The 20,954-nt window shown below is 37.9% G+C and overlaps 1 protein-coding gene across 1 annotated transcript; it reads left to right on the forward strand.

Moving 5' to 3' along the window:
- The first annotated feature begins 19,294 nt into the window (after positions 1–19,294).
- Positions 19,295–20,579, forward strand: LOC149171632 (uncharacterized). Its single transcript, XM_089427538.1, has one exon. The coding sequence runs from the start codon at positions 19,762–19,764 to the stop codon at positions 20,401–20,403; it is 642 nt and encodes a 213-aa protein (XP_089283664.1). The 5' UTR covers positions 19,295–19,761; the 3' UTR covers positions 20,404–20,579.
- Positions 20,580–20,954: the final 375 nt, after the last annotated feature.

The following is a 20,954-nucleotide window of genomic DNA, read 5'->3' on the forward strand; positions in this document are numbered from 1 at the left end:
AATAGGAAAATCGGAAACAAAAAAAATGGCGTCCATAACATAAGCACTCAAAAGGAATGGAGGGTAAACCCTTGAAGCATAGCTTCTTTTAGTTCTATATGTTAATATTGCAGTGGCTAGGTTGTCGGAAAGGATTGTGGCCCAATCCATTATTGTGGCATTAGTAGCCACATCAAGTAAAGGTATCCAGTCTGAAGAAGCCTTGTTGATACCGGGTTTCCCAAATAATCTACAAAAAATTGCAGAGGCGTAACAATAAGGAGAACATAGAGAGCCAGTGGCGTACATACCATTTTTATCCTTCTTTAGCCTTTCCTCTTTGTTCGACCGGTTCTTTGTACATTCTGCCAAGTCTTCATTCTCCTTGGCAAACTTTGCTACAAATTGCTTATTGTAGATGGCCTGGGGTGCTGGTAAGTGGTACATACACCTCAGGTTTTCTGCCGTGAATGACCCCATGAATTCTTGGCTGGCCGTCTTGAACTGCCTGTCGGATATGTTTGCACTATCTATAATCCATTTTACCATGTCAGTGTATGGGAGTAACTTTGGCCTAGCAGCAATACGATGGAGGAATGAGCATGCCAGCTTGGCTAGAGATGCATCAGAGGAGCCGCGTTCATATACTGTGACTGTAACCTCCATAATCCTTGGGTTTTCGTCCTCTAACAACTGATACATTCCTTCCCACGTATATATCCGTGCATCTTGGTTGCAAGCGGTGTCTATGAATAACGGGGTCATCTCTGACTTTTCATACGCAGGAGACTTGCCTTTCTTCCCCATTTCTTTCTGTATTACACTCTGTGTGTTTTTGCTGGAAATGGAAAGCAGAGAGCGAAGATATGGTAAGGTGAGAGTGAATAATGAACAACAATAAGGTGACGAGAAAGCTTTTAATTCTAAATCATATGAAAAGATATCACCTTACATCAAATAGTCCTTTTGCCCTAACCCAAATGATTTTTTCATAAATGACCACTACTAGACCGTTAAGATAAAATTAAATGTTCATAACTTTTGCATTTAAACAACAGGAAGTATAGTCTTAGAAGTTTGCACCCTTTGATCTGCGATATAAGTGATTTTGTGATTTGCTTTGCAATATCGCAAAACTTGACATAGTTAAAACATTGTTTCGTCGGGCGGCTGCAATATGCGATTTTGCGAGAGGATATTGCATTTTGCGGTATTGGAGTGTACTACGTAATGTGACGCCATGAACTTTAGAATTTGTGATGCGATAAGATTGTAAGACTCATGATTTCGCATTCTCGCATTCTCGTAGATTGCGTTTTCGAGGAGTTCCTTGTATAAGGGATGCCCACCATGATCCTTTTGTGATGCGATGCTATCATTTAAAAGCGGGTTTATTAAAGTTTTGCTTAATACTTGAGGCTTTTTGTTTACAATGGTTTTTTCTAGCTTTTGTGCTCATATGGCACTTTTCGTAAGGAGGCTCAAAATTTGTAATGTTTTTATGCGCATAAAGCATGAAAAGGTAGGAATTCATATTTTTGGAAGTTTTACTTTGATATCTTGTTTTATTAAAAAAAAAGGCAATCTTAAATGCTAAGATTTGATTTTTTAGAAGGGTCCCAATTTATTAGTCTTATTACTAATACTAATAAAAAGGGGGGTTGTTGATGGTCACAACAGAATGCAAATGCTAATTTAACCAATTTGTTCTTTGGTAGGGGAGACAAGTATGGGGAAATAGGTATGGAATGGATTCAAGGGTATGGAAGCCAAGTGGAGGCCTAGCCTAGGCTCATATGACCATTTCTGCTCAATTCAAGCTTAAAATAGGTTGTTACAGGGTTTCCTATAGTACTACAAAATGTCCTAGTTCTACTACAGGATGCCTGTTTTACTACGGGAAACATGCCAAAAGCTTATATGGAGGTAGGAAAGGTAGAATGAAGTGTGGGAAAGGTGTCTGATGGGGAAATAAGGCATAGAGGAGGTGCACACTACCCAAGGCTTAGTCCAAGGATTCAAGATGGTTGGACTTGCTCAAGGAAAATGTCCACTTTGCTTACAAAACAAGAATTCAAATTAGGGTTTGGTGGACTTTGGTAGCATAGGTGGAGAAGACTTGGATGAGGAAAATGAGATGAGTTCTCCCTACAGTTCAAAATCTCCTGCAACAACATACACTATTTTCTTCATTTATTCGCAACTTCATTTATACATGGAAAAGATGAGTTGAATGTAGGAGAAAAAGAGATATTAATAGCTAATGGCTAAGTTTATGAATGGAAGTGCTTCTAAACCATAGAAAACTCAAGAGATCAAAATGACAATTGTACATACTTCTAAGGAATTTAGAGACAATGATCTATTCAACAAGAAATCCTACATTATGTAGTGATCACACAATAAATCCGTTTTTGGGCTGTGTGAATGGAATCCTCAACCCATAATCCCATAAGGGAGATGAGGCAAAGGTCACTATCACAAGAGTTTTTGAAGTGTTCACTGTCACTATTGTAACATTGATCTATTTATCCACAAATGGAAGCAAACTAAGTAATGATCCAAATACTTGCAGATTAAAGAAAACCAAAATCACTTCAATAACTAACTATGAATGTAATATAAGCATGCATGTACAAAAAGAGGAGCCTCTGCTGCTAGGGTTGGGCCCTAACCCAAGAGATTCAGCCCTATGAGTCAACTCAGTGATGGATCAAGGGAATGATTTTCATTTTCATTAAAATATTAAGAATACATAACAGTTATCAGTCACAATGTCTTAGCTCAAAAATCCCTCTTGGCTACAACAAAAAAAGTTGAATCCTAATGAGGCTCTAGGCCTTCTTATTTATACAACTGAAGATGCCAAAAATTTCCTTAAATTTAGGGAGGCTTGGCTCCCAACTCGAGATCAACTTGTCTTCAACTATCACTAACTTGGCTGCCAATGACCTCGGTGGCTTGGCTACTTGTAACTCCGAGCTAATGAGATCTAGTGGAGGAATATTTGAGTCAGTGAGGAGTTAAGGAGGGAGATCCAATCTCCTAAAATCCCTCTTGCTTGTCTATTTCGAGCTCATGCAATTAGATTAGCAAAAATTGCTCCAAATCCTGCAATTAATGCACATTAGGCCACATGACATAACATCTCATCTTTACCCTTCTCACTAAGAAAAATATAACAAAACATGTAAAGAATGTGAGAAAAGTTGATTTTAATAAGCTGGAGAGTAGCATTAAGGTCCATATAATTTACCTATTGATGAGCCTCATCACCATGCATGCGATTGATGCCTTCTAGTTTCTCCCACAACAAGGCTTGCCAATGACTTTAGACTCTTTCAACTACTTATGAGCTAACGACCCTAGATTTTGTGCCTCTTTTTCAGGGCCAAGACTTAAGCCGCTACCCAAAACTTCATGAAACTTTCAAAAATGATAAATAACAATGGAATAAGGCTACTAAAACAATATTTGGTACAAGTACTTGATCTGACCCCTACTAGCCATGACAGACATTTCGTCAAACATGTCACCAATATGTAATCTACATGTCATAACAACATATATGAGCATAGTGGTCTCATAATTACCCGAGATTCATAAAGAAGCATTGTTGCTCTATCACAATAGTTGAAGTATCATCTATTAGGTCATATATTGATTGTACATTCATTTGCAAATTAAAACGTGATGAGAGCCATATCTCAAGTCTATCATAAAACATACTCATAACCAGCATATAACCAACATAAATAATAATGATAGAAGAACCATAAAATCCACATATAAGCCAATACATTTACACATGAGATACCAAGGAGAAAGAACTCTTATTAATGAATGCAAAAGCCAACCAAATTTGGGACTTCCACAAACCACTTGACCATAGATTGGTTGAACCAAATATTTCTTTCATCCAATCACCCCTGTGCCATATTCCAAGTATGAATGTTGGACTCACATCAAAACCAATCTAAGTTGCCTTAAGCTTTACCACAATCCCCACCAGATCATTAGGCCCTAAACAAGCATGGATGCCACTAGATTTCTCTGCCTACACCATGAGGAATTTTCTTGTCTCTTAGTCTCTAGGCCTTCCCGTATATCCCACCACACAACGATCGATGATTCCTTGGACTAATCAAGACTCCAACCTCCATAATTTATCGTATATCCTACCATTCACGTGTCAAGGATTCCTAGGCTTGATCAAGGGCACACACCTCTAGGATTTACCATATATCCTACCATTCACTGGTCGAGGATTCCTAGTCACACCAAATCCTGATTTACTGCAATCACACCTTCTCTAGTCTAGGGATTCCTAGGCCTTTTGTTCTTTCTTCCAGATACCACCTCACTCAATTTCGAAACCATGCGAAAATCTAGCTCAACCAAATACAAGAGATCCCATCACACCATGCTTATCTGAGAATGGAAAGGCAAGGCTGAAGAATACTGTCACACCTGTAAAAACCCATGGTAATGACAACAAGAGAACCAAATACACAAATGCATGTACCATGCATACCAAATCTAGCAAGGAAATCACACATGAAAAATGATACCTACAAATAATCCCATTGTAGTTTCTCTTCCTTTCTTGATCTTTGCTTTCCTTTTCCTTCTTAGCCCTTCCTTTACTTTCCTTGATCCAATGCTAGAGTGCTCCAAGAATTCTCTAAGTGTCCAAGAGCGAGAGAGAGAGATAGAATAGAGAGAGAGCTCCAAAAATGAACTGACAAAAGGTACCAACTGATCCTCAAAAGCCTTTTTATTAATGAGGCCTCTAATTTCTTAATTTTTCCATTATTTCCTTCATTTTCATCCTCACATGCAACCTGTTACCTTTCACCTCCTTTTCTCCTAATTTCCATTATTTTCATAAATAAAATTCCAATTAATGCCTCATGGCTTTCCAAAGCCTTTGCCATTTCTTTTTCCAATTTCCTTAGCCATAATAAACCAAATGAACACCCACACTAGGATGTTTTTCCTAACACTCAACTTGAATATGTGTCCCATGACCTTGGCTATTATTGTTCCTTTATTAAGTTTATTTACTTGGAATGTTTTTACTAGGGTTGTTACATTAGGAATGGAAGAACACCCATATGTATGGAAGAATGCCTTCAAATCCAAGGAGGGACTTTTTTAGTTGTTGGCCATGCTTTTCAGTTTGAAAAATACCCCTGCAACTTTTACGAGGATCTTGGATGAAATCTTGCGCCCTTCACCAACTCGTTCATAGTTGTATATATCGATGACGTCCTCATCTTCATCAAGAGTTTGGAAGAACACTTGCAACGCATTTGGTAGGTCCTTCAAACCCTACGACAACACAAACTATGAGCTAACTTGGAGAAATGCACCTTTGGCATGAGCCAAATCCAATATCTAGGTTACATCATTGGTGAGAAAGGTATGCATGTGGATCCGGCTAAGATCCAAGTCATTTAGGATTGGCCAACCCCGACCACTTTAATAGAGCTTCAAAACTTTTAGGGCCTTACTAATTTTTATCGGAGGTTCGTGTTGGGATTCTCTCATATCACTTGGCCTTTGAGTCAAGTTACCTAGGGTAGAGAAAAAGAAAAGTTATCCTATTCTGAGTCCCAACAAAAGGCGTTCGTTGAGTTGAAGCACTGACTTTGCTTTGTACCGATACTCACATTGCCAAACCTATAAACACCATTTGAAATTGAGACAAACACCTTCAACTGTGCTATTGGTGTAGTTCCCACCCAGTAAGGGCCTCCGATGGCCTACCATAGTGAGACACTTTCTAATACAATTAAAAAATACTCCACCTACGATAAAGATATGTATTCCATCATGAAGGCCTACCCGAAATGGAAACATTAAATTATGGGAAAGGAGGCGGTCATCCACATAGATCATTGACCTCTTTAGTTCATACAAGCACAAAGGAAGTTGCAAGATAGTCACCATCAGAAGTGGTCCACATATCTTCAACAATTACTTTTGAACATTAAATATAAGAAGCATAACACCAATCATGTTGCAGATTGCCTCAACTGGCCCTCGGTTGCACCACTGACCACTATTCTCAACTCTTGTGGCCATGAGACCTCTGGATGGCCGCAACTATTCAAAAATGATCTAGAGTTTTCCAACACATATCAGATGCTAGTGTATGGAAAGAAAGTACTAGATTTCCACCTCCATAACACATTATCATGCTACCTGCACCACCTTTGTGTTCCTTAAAGCGAGCGTACCAAGTTGATTTGGGAGGCACACTATAGTTTGGTCACAAGGCATTTTTTTGTGGAGAAAACTATGGCAATGTTGTAGAAATATTTTCATTGGCCAAAAATTTGATAGGATGTTGGAAAGTATATGAGATATTTGACTTCTTATTTCATCGCCAAGCCAACCATCAAGAAGCAAGGCCTATACACTCCTCTTCCTACTTTGTTCATTAATAATACATTTTAGATGTGGGTGTATCTTCAATTTGAGCATCTCTAAAGTTATTCGGCCGCACATGAAGTTAAAGTTTCGGTTTCCCATTTAGTGTGTCTATGCTTGAAACTGGGCGCAAAGAAATAGAGGCTTCGATTTGAAACAAAAGATTGGAATAATTAATATTTAGTCTAGCAAACACATACTGGAGCTGAATGTTTAAAGCTATTATGAACAGTACAGCTGGCGAATGCTACAGTTCAGAAAGTTGGTAGTCATAGTCAGGAAGTGGTAAACCGAACGAATTTTTGAAGGTGAATAAAAAAAAAACGAAGTTCATTCAGGCATCGTTGTCAAGGATGAGGGTGACAACATCAAGTGTATGCCGATCTTTTCAAGAATAATTTCACTTTATGCTGAGTAAAACAAGTTACAGTTTGATGTTCCTGGCTGCCTTATTAGTGTGGGTACCACAATAGATCCCATGCTCACACTGGCTGACAGGCGTGTGGGGCAAGTCCTTGGAAAAGTTGGCGAGCTATCTTATTATATGTTGGACGTTTTATTTATGTGCCATGAACTTTCTTGACATCTATCCTAAACTATGAGTGTGTTAATCCATTTGGTGAGTACATTGGAATGTGTTGGTGTATTCTGCTAGTATGGTGCATGTGAGGCATTTAAACTAAACGTTGATTGAAGCTATACACTAAAGGGAGCCCCATATGTGTTGAATATCTCTTATTATATGTTATTATCGTATGGTATATACATTATGATGGGAATGTACAGGTTGAATTAAAAGCAGTATTTTATGGAGGAGAGTTCAATCATTTCCTATCTTAAGAACTTAAGAACTATTACAAGTTGATTGTAATAGTGGTGCACTTGTTATGGCTCTAATTGGTGGAGTATTAGAGTTTCTCAAAACTCTTATACAATCTAACCTTGATGACACAGTGAAAATAAGAAAAGACTCTCTTTCAAACATTCAAAATTGTCTACAAAATGCACAAGAGAAAATTGATTTTTTGCAGCTCGAATCTCAACTACAACAGGAAGAATTACAGCCATGGAGTCATCATTTTGAACCTGTTTTTGTTCAGAAGATTGAAACATACTCCCATAAACAACAAGACAATAATATTACAGTTCACTCAGATTTAGTACCCAATAAAGCAGCAGTTGTACATGCAGATGCAGAAGTTCAGTTTGCACTTCCCAAGCCCATCATTAGACCTTGGGAACAGCTTGTCCACAACAAGCATAGAACTGGTCTTGGATATGACAAGGACATGTCCTTTCACATTCCAGACTACTCAAAGCCCATTCATTTTCAAAGTGTTGGATTCATTCATGACAATTCACCTCCAGTTGTTCCAGATTCTGCTCCTCTTCCACAACAACAACAACAAATTGTGAAATGCCAACAATGTGACCGAGTTGGCCATCTGAAAGATCACTATTTTGATCTTCATCCATGCAAGCACTGCCATAAAACTAGTCATTCTTCAAACATATGCTTAAGAAACAAACCTCCTGCAAGAACAAAGATTCATCTTGGATGGATCGCTTCTTGGCAATGGGCATCAACAGCCAAGAAGATATTCCAGTCATATGTCAGAACTTGTTTTAGAGTATTGAACAATCTTGTAGTTGAGTTTTCTCCATCATCTCACCTTGTATCTGATAGGGGGGGAAATTATGGTCATCTACAAGCTTCAAAGTCACATCAAGTGAGCCTGGGCCACAACCTGCCACACCAGTTTTGGAGTTGTAGCTAGAGACAAAGATGCCCCTGAGCATACGTTCAATTGGTAATTTGGGACACTTCCTCTAGCAGAAGACTTTAGCTTGCCAGTGTTGGAAGAGTTCCAGGAATTGCATTAAGCATTCCAGAGTTGTTGGTCATCCTTAAATTATCACAGGTTGAGACTTCCCTTTTCAGGTTGAATTTCTCCCTTTCATGCGAGGTGAGACCTCCCTTTCATGGTTGAAGGTTTCCCTCTTTAAAACATCAGGAGCACTTCCTCTAGCAGAAGACTTGAGCTTCATGCCAGACTTGGAAGAGTTCCTAGAACTTCACTAAGCGTTCTAGTGTTGGTGGTCATCCTTAAACCATCGCCCTTTATACCAACATTTCAGATAGCACATTCAACCTAGTGCTGCCATGCATTTTTGCACATTTTGTAATACAACTCTCTTCTTGGACTCATACATAACCCTTTGGATTAAGGAGGGGAATGTTGGACACCTAATCCTCTATGGGTTAGTGTGGAAGCAGAATAGACTAAGGAAGTCCAAGAGACCTTGGGATGTGGAACCCAATGGTCAAACCATGTACTATAAATGTATATCACTTGTTAATAAAAAATGTACTCTCATGTTTTACCTTTCATATTATCTCGCTGCCATGTGTGTACTTAACATTAATATTAATCCCTTGGGTTTATAATATTAATCATTTGTGTTTAATATTATTTATTGGGGTTTATAATTCATTGGGTTTAAAATATGGAGTTGTCTTTAGTGTGACTTTTTGGACTTTCCCGTGCCAATCCGGTGGAAAAATTTGAGGTGAAATCTTGATTTGTGTTATTTGAACTAGTTTTTTGACTCTATATATGGATTCAGGAAATCCCCTAGGGCACTTCGATTGCACAGGATTACCCATCAAGCTTGTGATTTCAATAAATTCCTGTCGGATTTTAGAGATATTTGATCGCAAAAACCCACCGTAAAAGCTTCACATAAATTGAAGGGAAAATGTAAGTGGTTTTTTTATAACAACAACAATTACTCAAGATTAACTTGAATATGTAGTTGCACATGAAATCAAAATTTATTAAATATCAGGAAAATAATCAACACATTGAACCTCAAGAAATCTTTTCATACAAAAATTAATTTTAAATTTCAAAACTAAGCTGACAATAGAGGGTTTCGAACCAGCAATCAACCCTTCTAAAATAACGATGCAACATTACAATGAATAACGATTAGCTATCCAATATTTGTTACACATTGTATCAAGTAAAATGAAGACAAGGCCGCAAGGACATAACTAAATAACAAGGGATATTACATAATAAATCCTAATCCAACTATTCAATTATGAGGAACTACCGAAATATAAACTAAAATTGCTTCAGTCTCTAGCATATTATAAGGCAAGGGCCTTAGTGAAACCCTAGAGTAACCTTTACGGAGAAAGAAATAAATATTATAGCGAGAAACTTCGATAGGTTAGTCGCTAGTTGAGGACCTGCGTCATTAAAGAGGGAATGTTAATAAGGAGAACCTCGGTATCCCTCGATACAAAGAATAAAGTGAGGACATTGAAGCAAAACCTATTCACACATAAACCTACAAAAGAAAGGAATATGGGTTAGCTGAATTAATTGTTAAGAGAAGATTAAAGCACTGCCAGAAGGAAAAGGCGAGAATTTTTACCTAAGTATTTCTTGAGTAAAGGATGAGACACATTCTAAATCCTACAAGGTGAATTAATAAGGAAAAACGTAGAATAACCTTTAAATATGTAAATTATAAAGTTAATATGTAAATTATAAAGTTAATCGAATCAAATGTTAGGGTTTTCTTCCTAGTAAAGGGTGTTAAACATTTACTTTTACCCTCTACTAGAACTTGCAAAGGAAAAACCAAAAATAAAAAAAAGTTCAGTAGGTATTCGACAAAATCTTCAGAGCAAAAGGTAAAAGGTAGCATATGCCCTTGTGAATGTATATAGCGAAAACACGAACTTACCAGTGTAAATAAGAGAACAATTAACAAGATTTCAGTTGGAAGGTAACAAACTAAAACAAAGGGGGGTGAAAGGATTAGGGTCAAGGTTACGAGAGGAATAACCTATGTTCAAACATGGAAGAGGGCCAACAATCCTCACAACCTATGTATAGGGAAATCAATTAGTTACACCCTGGGAAATGTTACTAAAAAAAGAGGGGGGGGAACTGGCAACTAAGATATGCCTACAAATCCATGTGCAGACCTAGGAGTGGAAAATTGAGGTTTTCCTATCCTCCCATGCGATAGCTCAATAGGGTGGGCATCCTGAGCAAACAAAGCCCACCCTAAGCACAATCTTCAAAGAGGAAACTTGCAACTGGCATAGCAATGCAGTAAAGACAAGTTGAATTACAAAAAAAAAAAATACTTGACAACGCCTTGAACCTCGTAGAAAGGAGAATCGATTGCAGAGCGATCCTCTGGTGGGCAGACATCTGAATGAGGCGTGAGGCGCGAAAGATATGAGAGAGTAGTTACCTTCATAACTCCCTGGCCCCATATCCACAGTTGAAGTAAAACCATAGATTCTCCATCATTGGATAAAGACCATAGCTAAACCAAAGGGTTTAGTAACATTAAAGCTCATAAAGTTTCAGCTAGAAGTCTAAAAAGTTCCCGATGAGTTCCTATGTACGCTAACTTATGTTGAAAAGAATTAATGTACCGAGTATCTAGGGGGGTAATGAAACACGAGTTAGAATACCTTGTTGCATAATAATCAATGACCAAACTTTAAAATACATCACTGATCATCATAGGTAAAGTGACTTGTTCAAGGATTGTAGACCTATACAATTACATGCTTATAGTTATGAAAATAAATGACAAGTTACAATTTGCATTGATTCTCAAGTCATGTATATGACAATAGCATCATGAACTATATTAGTATGGGTGCCCTTTTGTGAGGTTTTAAATGTAATAAGTCGAGAAATAAAAGTAATTATTTTCGTTACTTAGGGTCATTTGGGTAAATGGGGATGTTACATGCTAGAATATGTCTGCCAACTTGTAGCCCAGACTGCAACAAGAGGATTTGAACTAGGGTCTCTTAAGTTTCAATGATTTCACAAATCTCAAATTACCAATGACTTTCAATGATTTCACATATACTTGGCAATAATGATTACATGTACATATAGACAAGTAGTAGTTACATATTCTATTACATACTCCAAATCCATACACCATCTCATATAAAAATGACAATTTACTATTTGTGAAATATAAAATGAATTAATGAAAAATATGCACTAGAAAAGAAACTATCTAGATAATGTTAAGATATGTTTGTGTTTTCTTTAGGGGTGGCAATAACAGAAATAAATATTTCTTAATGGAAAATTATGATAAACATGGTGGAGGGTGGCATCTATAATGTCCCTAAAGTAATCTTAAATCTGGAGACGTAGAATTTTGTTATAAGTTAATAAAGTATATTACTAAAGCAACACACAAGTCATAATGGATTATCTTAATATGAAAATCCACCATGGTCAATCATCGTGAATCATCGTCCAACATCGCATTGTGACAAATTTTCTCTCAATATGAAAATCAATCATCGTCAACCATGGTCTACCATGTTTTTTTAGGGTTTATAATATTTATCTTAGGGTTTATCTACCTTGGGTTTACAATATTAGTCCTTTGGGTCTAATATTTTACCCTTAGGTTTTTAGTATCAATCCTTTGGGTTTATTAGTGCCTTGGGTTTATAATATCAATCACTTGAGTTTATTAATCCTAGGGTATGATAGTATTGATAGGGTTTATGGTATTAATCCTAAGGTTCAATATAAATCCCTTGGGTTTATAATATAAATTCCTTGGATTTATTAATCCCTTGTGTTTGTAATATTAATAATCACTTATGTCTATAATATTAATCTCTTGGTTTCTCAATATTAATTCCTAAGATTCTTAATATTAATCCCTTGCATTTATAATATTAATCATTTGTGTTTAATATTAGTTATTGGGGTTTAAAATATGTAGTTTTCTTTAGTGCGACTTTTTGGACTTTCCGGTGTCGAATCGGGTGGAAAAATTTGAGGTTAAATCTTGATTTGTGTTATTTAAACTAGTTTTTTGACTATATATATGGATTCAGGAAAACCCCTAGGGCACTTCGATTGCACAGGATTACCCATCAAGCTTGTGATTTCAATAAATTCCTCTCGGATTTTAGAGAAATTTGACCAGAAAAACCCACCGTAAAAGCTTCCAAAAAGTCGCACTAAAGACAACTCCTTAAAATATTAATCATCCCTTTGGTTAATAATATTTATTATGATATTGATACTATCAATAATATTTTTGTATTACTATAGTATGATAATTATTATTATTATAAATTGTCATTATAATAATTGTAACTATTATCATATTTATAATATAATTTTAATAATATTTTAATATAATTATTATTATTTTAATTATATATTTATCAATATTAATATTCGTGAATATTTATTTATATCAATTATATTTAATAACGTAGTTGTGCTTGTAATTGATATGCATATATAAGCATATAAAGTATACTACTAAAGCAAGACACACTCATAATGAATAACTCCCAAATTTAATATTGAAAAACCTAAAACCAAATAAATCTAAAATTCTACATAGAACCCCATACTTCTCGTATAAGAAATGCCAAAAGAAAACAACACTTCCATGTTTTAAACTTTTTCAGAAAGAAAAAGTTGAATATATCATATTGAGATAATATAAAAGTCCAGATTTTACAAAAAACAGCTGAAGAGCTGATAGGTCTTGATCTTTAACACAAGGACAGATGAAAAAACCATAGCAAGAAAGACAATTCCCTCACGAGGGAAGGTAGAGCAGAAGCATAATAACAGATATAGACAAAAATCAAAGATGGATACATCATAAGTCATATTCTATGTGCATCATAGGTCATGAGCATAAATGAAACTAGATCACAGGCCATAGACCATAACCTGTCAAAAAGGAAAACAACAAAACAGATGAAAGAAATAAAACCGAAGATAAGCCGTGAATGGATCATAAGCCGGGAATGGAGAAATCCTGAATGAAGCAGGAATTCTCACCATCTTCAATCCTCAAGGACCATGAACCTGCACCAAGAAGCAGACCCTGTTTCGACAGACAGTCTTCTTGCTGATTCTGAGAGCGACAGATGTGCTGAATGGATTTATCTTTTATGAGACCCCAAAAATATATAATCCTGGCCATCCAGCTCACCAGGTGAGGGCATCTGATGTGGCTTGACCCCAGAACATGATCTATTACAAATGTTGAGTCACCAAAAATGGAGATAGCCTGAATATCACAGAAGGAACAAAATGCAAGAAGGCCAGCAAGGGCTCTTGCCTCAGCCAAACTATTTGTACCATTACCTCCATTCCAAGAAATATTGAATTTAAGGTCTATATCCATGATGATGAGTACCCCGCAGCCACAAATACCCTGTTGCACAGCACCATCAAAAATGCACATGGAGGACATATGTTGATACAACTATGCGACTTACAAATGTTTTTTTTCATTTTGGGTTGATTCAAAGGCACAGCTTCAAAGGATGTTATTATCTGTTGAACAATTGACAGCAGGGGCATCTTTGAATCTTAGAAGATTTTGTGGTTCCTCCATTTCCACAAGAACCAGGGGACAAGAATAACCATAGACCTCCATTGATCCTTTTGACCGCTCCACCAAAAATAAGCTTCCTGAGATGAATCGAAATTAGTGAGGGGGAAACCGTATATGTTTGCCAAGGCTTTCCAAATTTGCAGCGAGGATTTACATTTGAAAAACATATGGAGATTGGATTCTTCATGAGACTCGCACATAGCACATCTACTCGGGCCGTGCCAACTCCTTTTCTTCAAATTGTCCCATGTCAAGTTTCTATTCTGAAACACCAACCATGAGAACAAAATAAGCTTTGGAGGGCACCCTGACTTCCATAATAGCAGAGGAAAAATCGAGTCGGCGGAAGGATGCTTAGAACCAATCATATCCTTGTAAATATCTTTCACTAGGACCGGCAAACAGGAATTTGGAATAGCCAAAAACAGATAGTCATCTGTGGAGGAACGATGAAAGCCGTGTGCAGACAACGACGCCTTAAAAGAAAGCCACAGATCAACCAAGGACGCAGGCATGCCGAACTCGGAGGATTCTTTCCAGATAGGGATTGGACCATGCCACTCAGAAATGAGTTTGTCCCAGGTAAAAAAACCAAATCTATGAAAAAACATAATAAGCTCCCGTGGCATAGCTATGCCTTGCTGACCACCCATAATAGGATCTATACCTATAAGGATAATGTTGCCTGATTGTAAACTCCACATCAAATGCTTTAAGAAATAATTCTCAATCTTGCGAAAACTGAGCCAAATGGCCGAGCCATATTTGGCTCCAATCCTGCCTCTTCTATACCAATAATCTATGCCTCGCCCTTTCATGTATTTGTTTTTGATGGTGGAGCTCCACGGGCCTTCCCCAAAAACTCCTCTCCACAGAGATTTACAAAGGAGAGCTTTTCCAAAAGTTCTCATGTCCAGCAATCCCCATCCTCCCATATTCTTGGGCAAGGAAAGCTTTTCCAGTTTGACAAGGTGATATTTTTGCTGATTAGATTTGCCACCCCAAATAAAGTTAGCCGAAATCTGATTCATTTTGAGGATGATACTTGCAGGGAGGTAAAAAATATGAGCCCAGTAAACAGCCATTTGCATTAGCACAGCTTGCGTTAAGAGAACTCTTCCTGCTAAGGATAAACACTTGAATTCCCAAGCCAAGACTTTTTTATAATATCTATCCGTCAACCATTGTCAGTCTGCTTTGGAGTAATTATTTGCTTTCAACTAAAATCCCAAGTACTTAAAACCATCTGAGATCGGTTTCGACTCGATTCCAAATAGGGCAGAGATCCAAAGCACCGTTTCCAAATTGCTGTCATTGTGATAAAGGGTGGATTTTTCCTTATTAATAAATAACCCTGTAGCTTTTTGGAATCTGAATAAGATGTTTTGAAGGCAGATCCACGACATTCTGCATAGCATTGAAAAAACTAAAACATCATCAACAAAGAGATTGTGAGAGATGAAGTTATCCTTACAGATCTTTACGGGCTTGCATCGATTTTCTAAGACCGCCTTGTTAATGTGAAGGCTTAAAGAATTCATAGCCAAGATGAACAGAAGAGGAGAGAGGGGGCATCCCTGGCGAAGTCCTCTTTCAGTCGAGAAAAAAGGAGTAAGCATACCATTGATAATGATAGCATAATTCACATTTTCCACGCATGCCATGATCCAACTAATAGATCTCGAATTAAGGCCAATTTTCGCTAGTAAGCACCTTACAAAGCCCTAGTCTAAGTAGTCAAAAGCTTTCTGCAAGTCAATTTTAAGAATGGCGGCATCGAACATATATGAAAGCATAGAGAAAAGACATTCCTGAGTATTGGCAACGGCATCCAGGATATTTCTGCCTTCAGAAAAGCATGTTGGTCCTTTGTAAGAAAGGTGGCTAAAGTCCCTTTAATCCTTTCAGCAATGATCTTTGTGATGATTTTAAAGGAGATGTTGCATAAGGAAATTGGCCTGAAATCCTGAAAAGAATCCACCTCTACTTTTTTTGGGATGAGCGTAATTTGAGTTGAAGTTGTAATCTGGTGGATGCTCCCTGAGATTCTGGAGGCCTCAACCATCCTCAACAAGTCCTGTCTGATAATATCAAAGAAGTGAAGGAAAAATTCGATTGTCCAGCCTTCAGTGCCAAGACATTTGTCTTTTTTAAAAGCCCTTATGACATCCAGGAGTTCATTCTCTGTTATAGGCTGAAGAAGACCTGCATTCTTTTCATCATCAAAAATTTTAGGAAACATGTCGATACCCCATAGAATGTCCAGGAAGCTACATCCTTCTTTTCTGCTGTATTGATTTTTAAAATATCTTACAGCTTCTTTAGATATGTCTTGCTGTGAGGTAAAGAAACCCCCTTGACCATCGCTTATTTTCCATATTGTATTTTTCTCTCGCCTAGAATTTGCAAATTTATGGAAAAACTTAGTATTCCTGTCACCTTCCTGCAGCCAGGTTACCCTGCTTTTGAGCTTCCAGAAGGCTTCCTCTTGCTTAAGGATGTTCTGTTTTTTCCTTTCCAAGTCTTTGATTCGGCATCTTGTGCTAAAGGAGAGGGAATTTGCATCCAGATCCATTATGATTCTGTCAAGCTCCATCTGAATTTCTTGATAAGAGACTCTATCCCTCTGTCTCTTTTTAATTTGCCAGTCCTTGACCACTTTCCTCATAGCTGATAGCTTATCCCTGAAAGTCAAAAAAGGGGGTATCTTATCATTAGCAGACAATTCGTTCCAGGTTTTGATGATGACTTCGTTGAAATCCAAATCCTCCAAGCATGCCCTATTGAATTTAAAAGAGTAACCTTTTTTGATTCCGCCTTGTTTCCAGCTGAGATATATAGGTCTATGATCGGAAATGAAATCCTGCCCAATGGAAGACTGTGGCACACCCAGCGTATCAATAATACTGCCTCGTACTATGAAACAGTTGATTCTTTTAGCAATATATGCCTCCCCAGATCTTCCATTGTCCCAGGTCGGTAGCATTTTCGATGGAAATATATCAACAAGATTTCTGAGCAGGAATTCATTTTTTATGCGATCAGCTAGCGGATCGTGTCTCCTGCAATTTCCCCATCGCTCCTCAGAGCTTAGAGTAAGATTTAGGTCCCCTGCAATTATCAAAGATTCTATATCAAGAATTTCTGAAACAAAAATTTTTTCCCAAAAGAGGGACCTATTCTTATAAGGAGCATAGGTGTTCAATATATTGATAGGGCATTCTGTCCCTCTGATATAGGCCGAAATGAGGATGCCAGCAAAGCATTTGTACGCTTTTGCCCTAATCCAATTGGGGTCCCAACATACTGCCAGACCTCCCGAAAGACCCTTTGCTTCTGATGCTACTAGGAACCATGAAGGAAACATTTTCCTAAAATAAGCTATAGACACCTGATTACTGTGCATGGTTTCTTGAATTAAAATGATTTTTGGCTGAGCTGAGGAAAAGAGATCCTTCAACGCCAAAAATTTGAGGTCTGCGCCCAGACCTCTGATGTTCATGGAGATCATGAAGGTCATTTGGATGATTCTCCAGCCAAACTTGCTCTAAGGGGCTGAGATTCAGGAATTTCATAGATGGGAATATCGGTCAGGGATAGGTTCCTTATCCCGCTGTTATCAACAGTTGTTCTCCCTCTAAAATGTCTGCTACCTCCATTGTGCTTCTTCCTCACTGTAATGTTCTTTGCTGAGTTCGGGCTTATGAAAGGCATGGGCGGCTTTGCAGGTTTGTGAATGGTCAGCGGTTCGAGCTCCAGGGATTTTCTGCTTAAGAGGAAATCTAAGTCACTATCATATGGGTTTGCGGGAGATGAAGACGGAGAATTTAGAGGGGTGATAGCTGCCAATGGCTCCTTGCCTTTCGAGGGGGGGGTCGAGTTCTTTCTGGGCGTCGGCGATGACGAGGATATAAGGATGGGGTGGGAGCCCACGATAAAGTCTTTGAGTTGGACGGGAAGAGGGGACGGAACAACTCTGTCATCGATCGGTTCGGGAATAGGCGAGCATTGCAAAAAGGAGGATATGACTTTTGCCGGGCATGCAAGCTTATCAGAGCTTTCGGGTTTAGACTCCTGCTCGCAGGAGAAATCCTGTGATAAAAATTGCGGAGATAAAATAACATTGTTATTCTGACCATCCACTAGTTCCGTTGGGGAGAGGCTATCTGAATGAGGTGGAATCTCCCTTTCTTTGCAAAGAGGCGAGCTAATTGCCTTCCGAATTGGTGTAGGGTGTCCTTATCAGCGTTGTACTTTACAAAGAGAATTGAGGTTTTTTTTTTTTTTCCAGAAAAAAAAGCTGTACTTTACAAAGGGAATTAAGGTTGCCCTAACATAGTTTGTTGAATAAAATTATGCTTTTATAGGATAACTTTTAAGATAAAACATTATATATATTAACATACAACTTTTAAGATAAAACATTATATATATTAACATAAATTTATTTTAATTTATTATTTTTTCAACAAAATTTTCCATTAAAATAAATGTATACAGTTGTAGATGGTTCGTATCAACACATATATCGTGCACCCTGCATTTTCACTTTGATATTTTTCCTATTTTCCTGAAGCCTACAATTGGAAGAATTTATAAACCTTTTAAAAAGCACTGACGGCATCCTTGTTAGCACAATCCAATCCAAACTGGTTGGCGCAATGTAAGTCTACGAATTACATGGCACGGCACGGCACCGCATGTGATGAAATGAAATAATTGATCGCGAACTTTTATCTTTTCTCAATATCTCGCGAGTGGCCACTGTCTCATAATGCGTACGGCTATGCGTGTCGATTCACATGCACGTAAGCGGCGAGATATAGGATCAACGTTAATTTTGACGTCACTCGTTAAACAGCGTGGTGGAGAGTTCTGTCAATATGGAAGATTTTTGGACTGACTTTATAAAATTGTTCGACTGAAAAAAATATCCATCGTCCAAAGTCCTACCGGAATTCTCCATGCAGAGAATTCTCCATGCAGACCGCTTTCTGCATGGGCTCATATTGGGCTTTCCACCTCTATAGCATTATAAAGGTTATTTGACATAGAGTGATAGCAAGTGGAGAGAGATGGCAAGCGTGGAGAAAGCGGCTATTCCCCTCGCATGTCAAATGCTATAGAAGTGGAAATAGGAAAAGGCCATATGGGGGCAGGTTTTCGTTTCAGTCTGATGGGCGGACTAGATTCAGTTATGCTGACGTATCCGCGGTTTGATTTATTGATCGTAGCCGGCCCCACGGGGAATTAGCTCTTCCATCGATGTTATGCCACCTGGTTAGCGGCGATTCCATGGATAGAAATTGACGGACAAAATTGCAGGTCTTCCTTTCAGTCGATCTGATGGGCGGATGAGATTCTGGATGGTCGAGATTCGACAAGACAATTGATTATCATTTACAAATTAAATATCGCGCGTCGACACTGGGGTTCAATGAACCTGGCTTTCATATCTTACCACCCTCCACATGTTGAGGTGAGCCTTGGTGGGGTTGATTTGGAATTCCAAATGTTCGGTGCCAAATGCGCTGCACGCATTTTTTTGATCGGTTTGACAGGAAATTTTGGACTGTGTGCGCAAATCAAGCTTTCATCAACATTTAAATGAGGGAAATTGCAAAACAGAGGAGCCATACTTGCCCTCTGCAATTTCCAAGGCCCATTCCCATGCCAGACTGTTCAACTTCCGCCCAGCTCAAACATAGTTTTTGCATGTAACTTGTAATGTGATGCTCTGCATAGATTTATATAGGCAATCCTTTAATCCTCTCCTATATTGGTTTCTACAGCAGTAAGAGCAATTCTTCGCTAAAGCCGAGCTATCATCCCCTTCTAGCTGTTCCTGCGCTACTTTTGCGTTCCCTGTTCGAATATCGAGCCCGTCTTTCTATCATGATGACTCAGACTCTCAGAAAACGCGACCGAGAGCCGGAAGCTCTGCTGGTCTCGACTGACGTGCTGGAGGCGAAACGCGTCCATGGAGAAGAAACGGAGCGGTTTTCCCCTGTGCTTCAATTAGACAAAATCCTATCGCAAGAAGAAGAGGAATGGGGTGCCAGTGAGGAGGTCATAAATGAAGTCAAGAAAAGCCTGGAGGAAGAGATTTGCACGCCTCCTTTCAATTCTTGTCCCTCAAATTCTGGAGACAATTTGACGTCGATCGATATTTCTAGCGGGCAAGAAGGTGAAACCCTAGCCTCGGACTTGGGGGATGATCTGTTTTATCTGTTGGGGCTTTCAGATGACGAGCTGGGCATTCCTGTGAGCCTTCTTACGAATATGATGGACGAAGTCCACCAGTCTACTGAGGAAACGTGGGAGGGTTTGTTGGAGAAGGCTGATCTTAAATCCATTAGCCAAGTCTGGGTATTCGATGACGATTTTGGAAACTATCAACAGTTTGCATCGTATGACGATGCCCATGAAGCGAGAGAGCTACAAGGTTATATCCACACAGATTTTGTTTGTCAAAACACGTTTTTTGACGGTGATTTTTCTGCGACCTGGACTTTGGAAGCTGCAGGCTGCTTGTAATCATAGCTTACTGAAGGTTGTATAAGCCTGTGCTCAAATTTTGTGCATACAACGTGGAGGACATTTAGTCTTTTACTCCGTTGGTAAATTGTATACTAAAATTTTCACGTGTTGGAGACGTTATTTTTACAATCCAGTATGTGTAATTCTTATAATTCCTTTTGAATTTTTACAAACCTAGTATGTGCAATTTATGTTGAGATCTCATGCATAGGAATTATAATATAATTTATTTTCCTTGTAAAATAAAATCGAAAGGAACAAAATATATTTATAAATGGGTTTTATTATTTACAATTAAATTATTATACCATTTTAAAAAATCTTATAAAATAAAAAATATTTTATATATCGAATAAAAATATAAGAAAATGGATTAACCGTGAAAGTTAATCTATACACTACTATGACTTATCAATACCATATGGTTAAGCAACAATTATTTACTTTATATAATATTTGTTATATGAACTTTTGTTTTCAATTAATTATTTTAGTTATAATAAAAAAAGAAAAATTACTTTTAACATAATCACAACTTTTTATTAAGG

This window comes from Pinus tabuliformis, chromosome 4_2 (assembly GCF_031772625.1).
Source record: "Pinus tabuliformis cultivar Carrire ecotype Pingquan chromosome 4_2, CPIR1, whole genome shotgun sequence".
NCBI lineage: Eukaryota > Viridiplantae > Streptophyta > Pinopsida > Pinales > Pinaceae > Pinus > Pinus tabuliformis.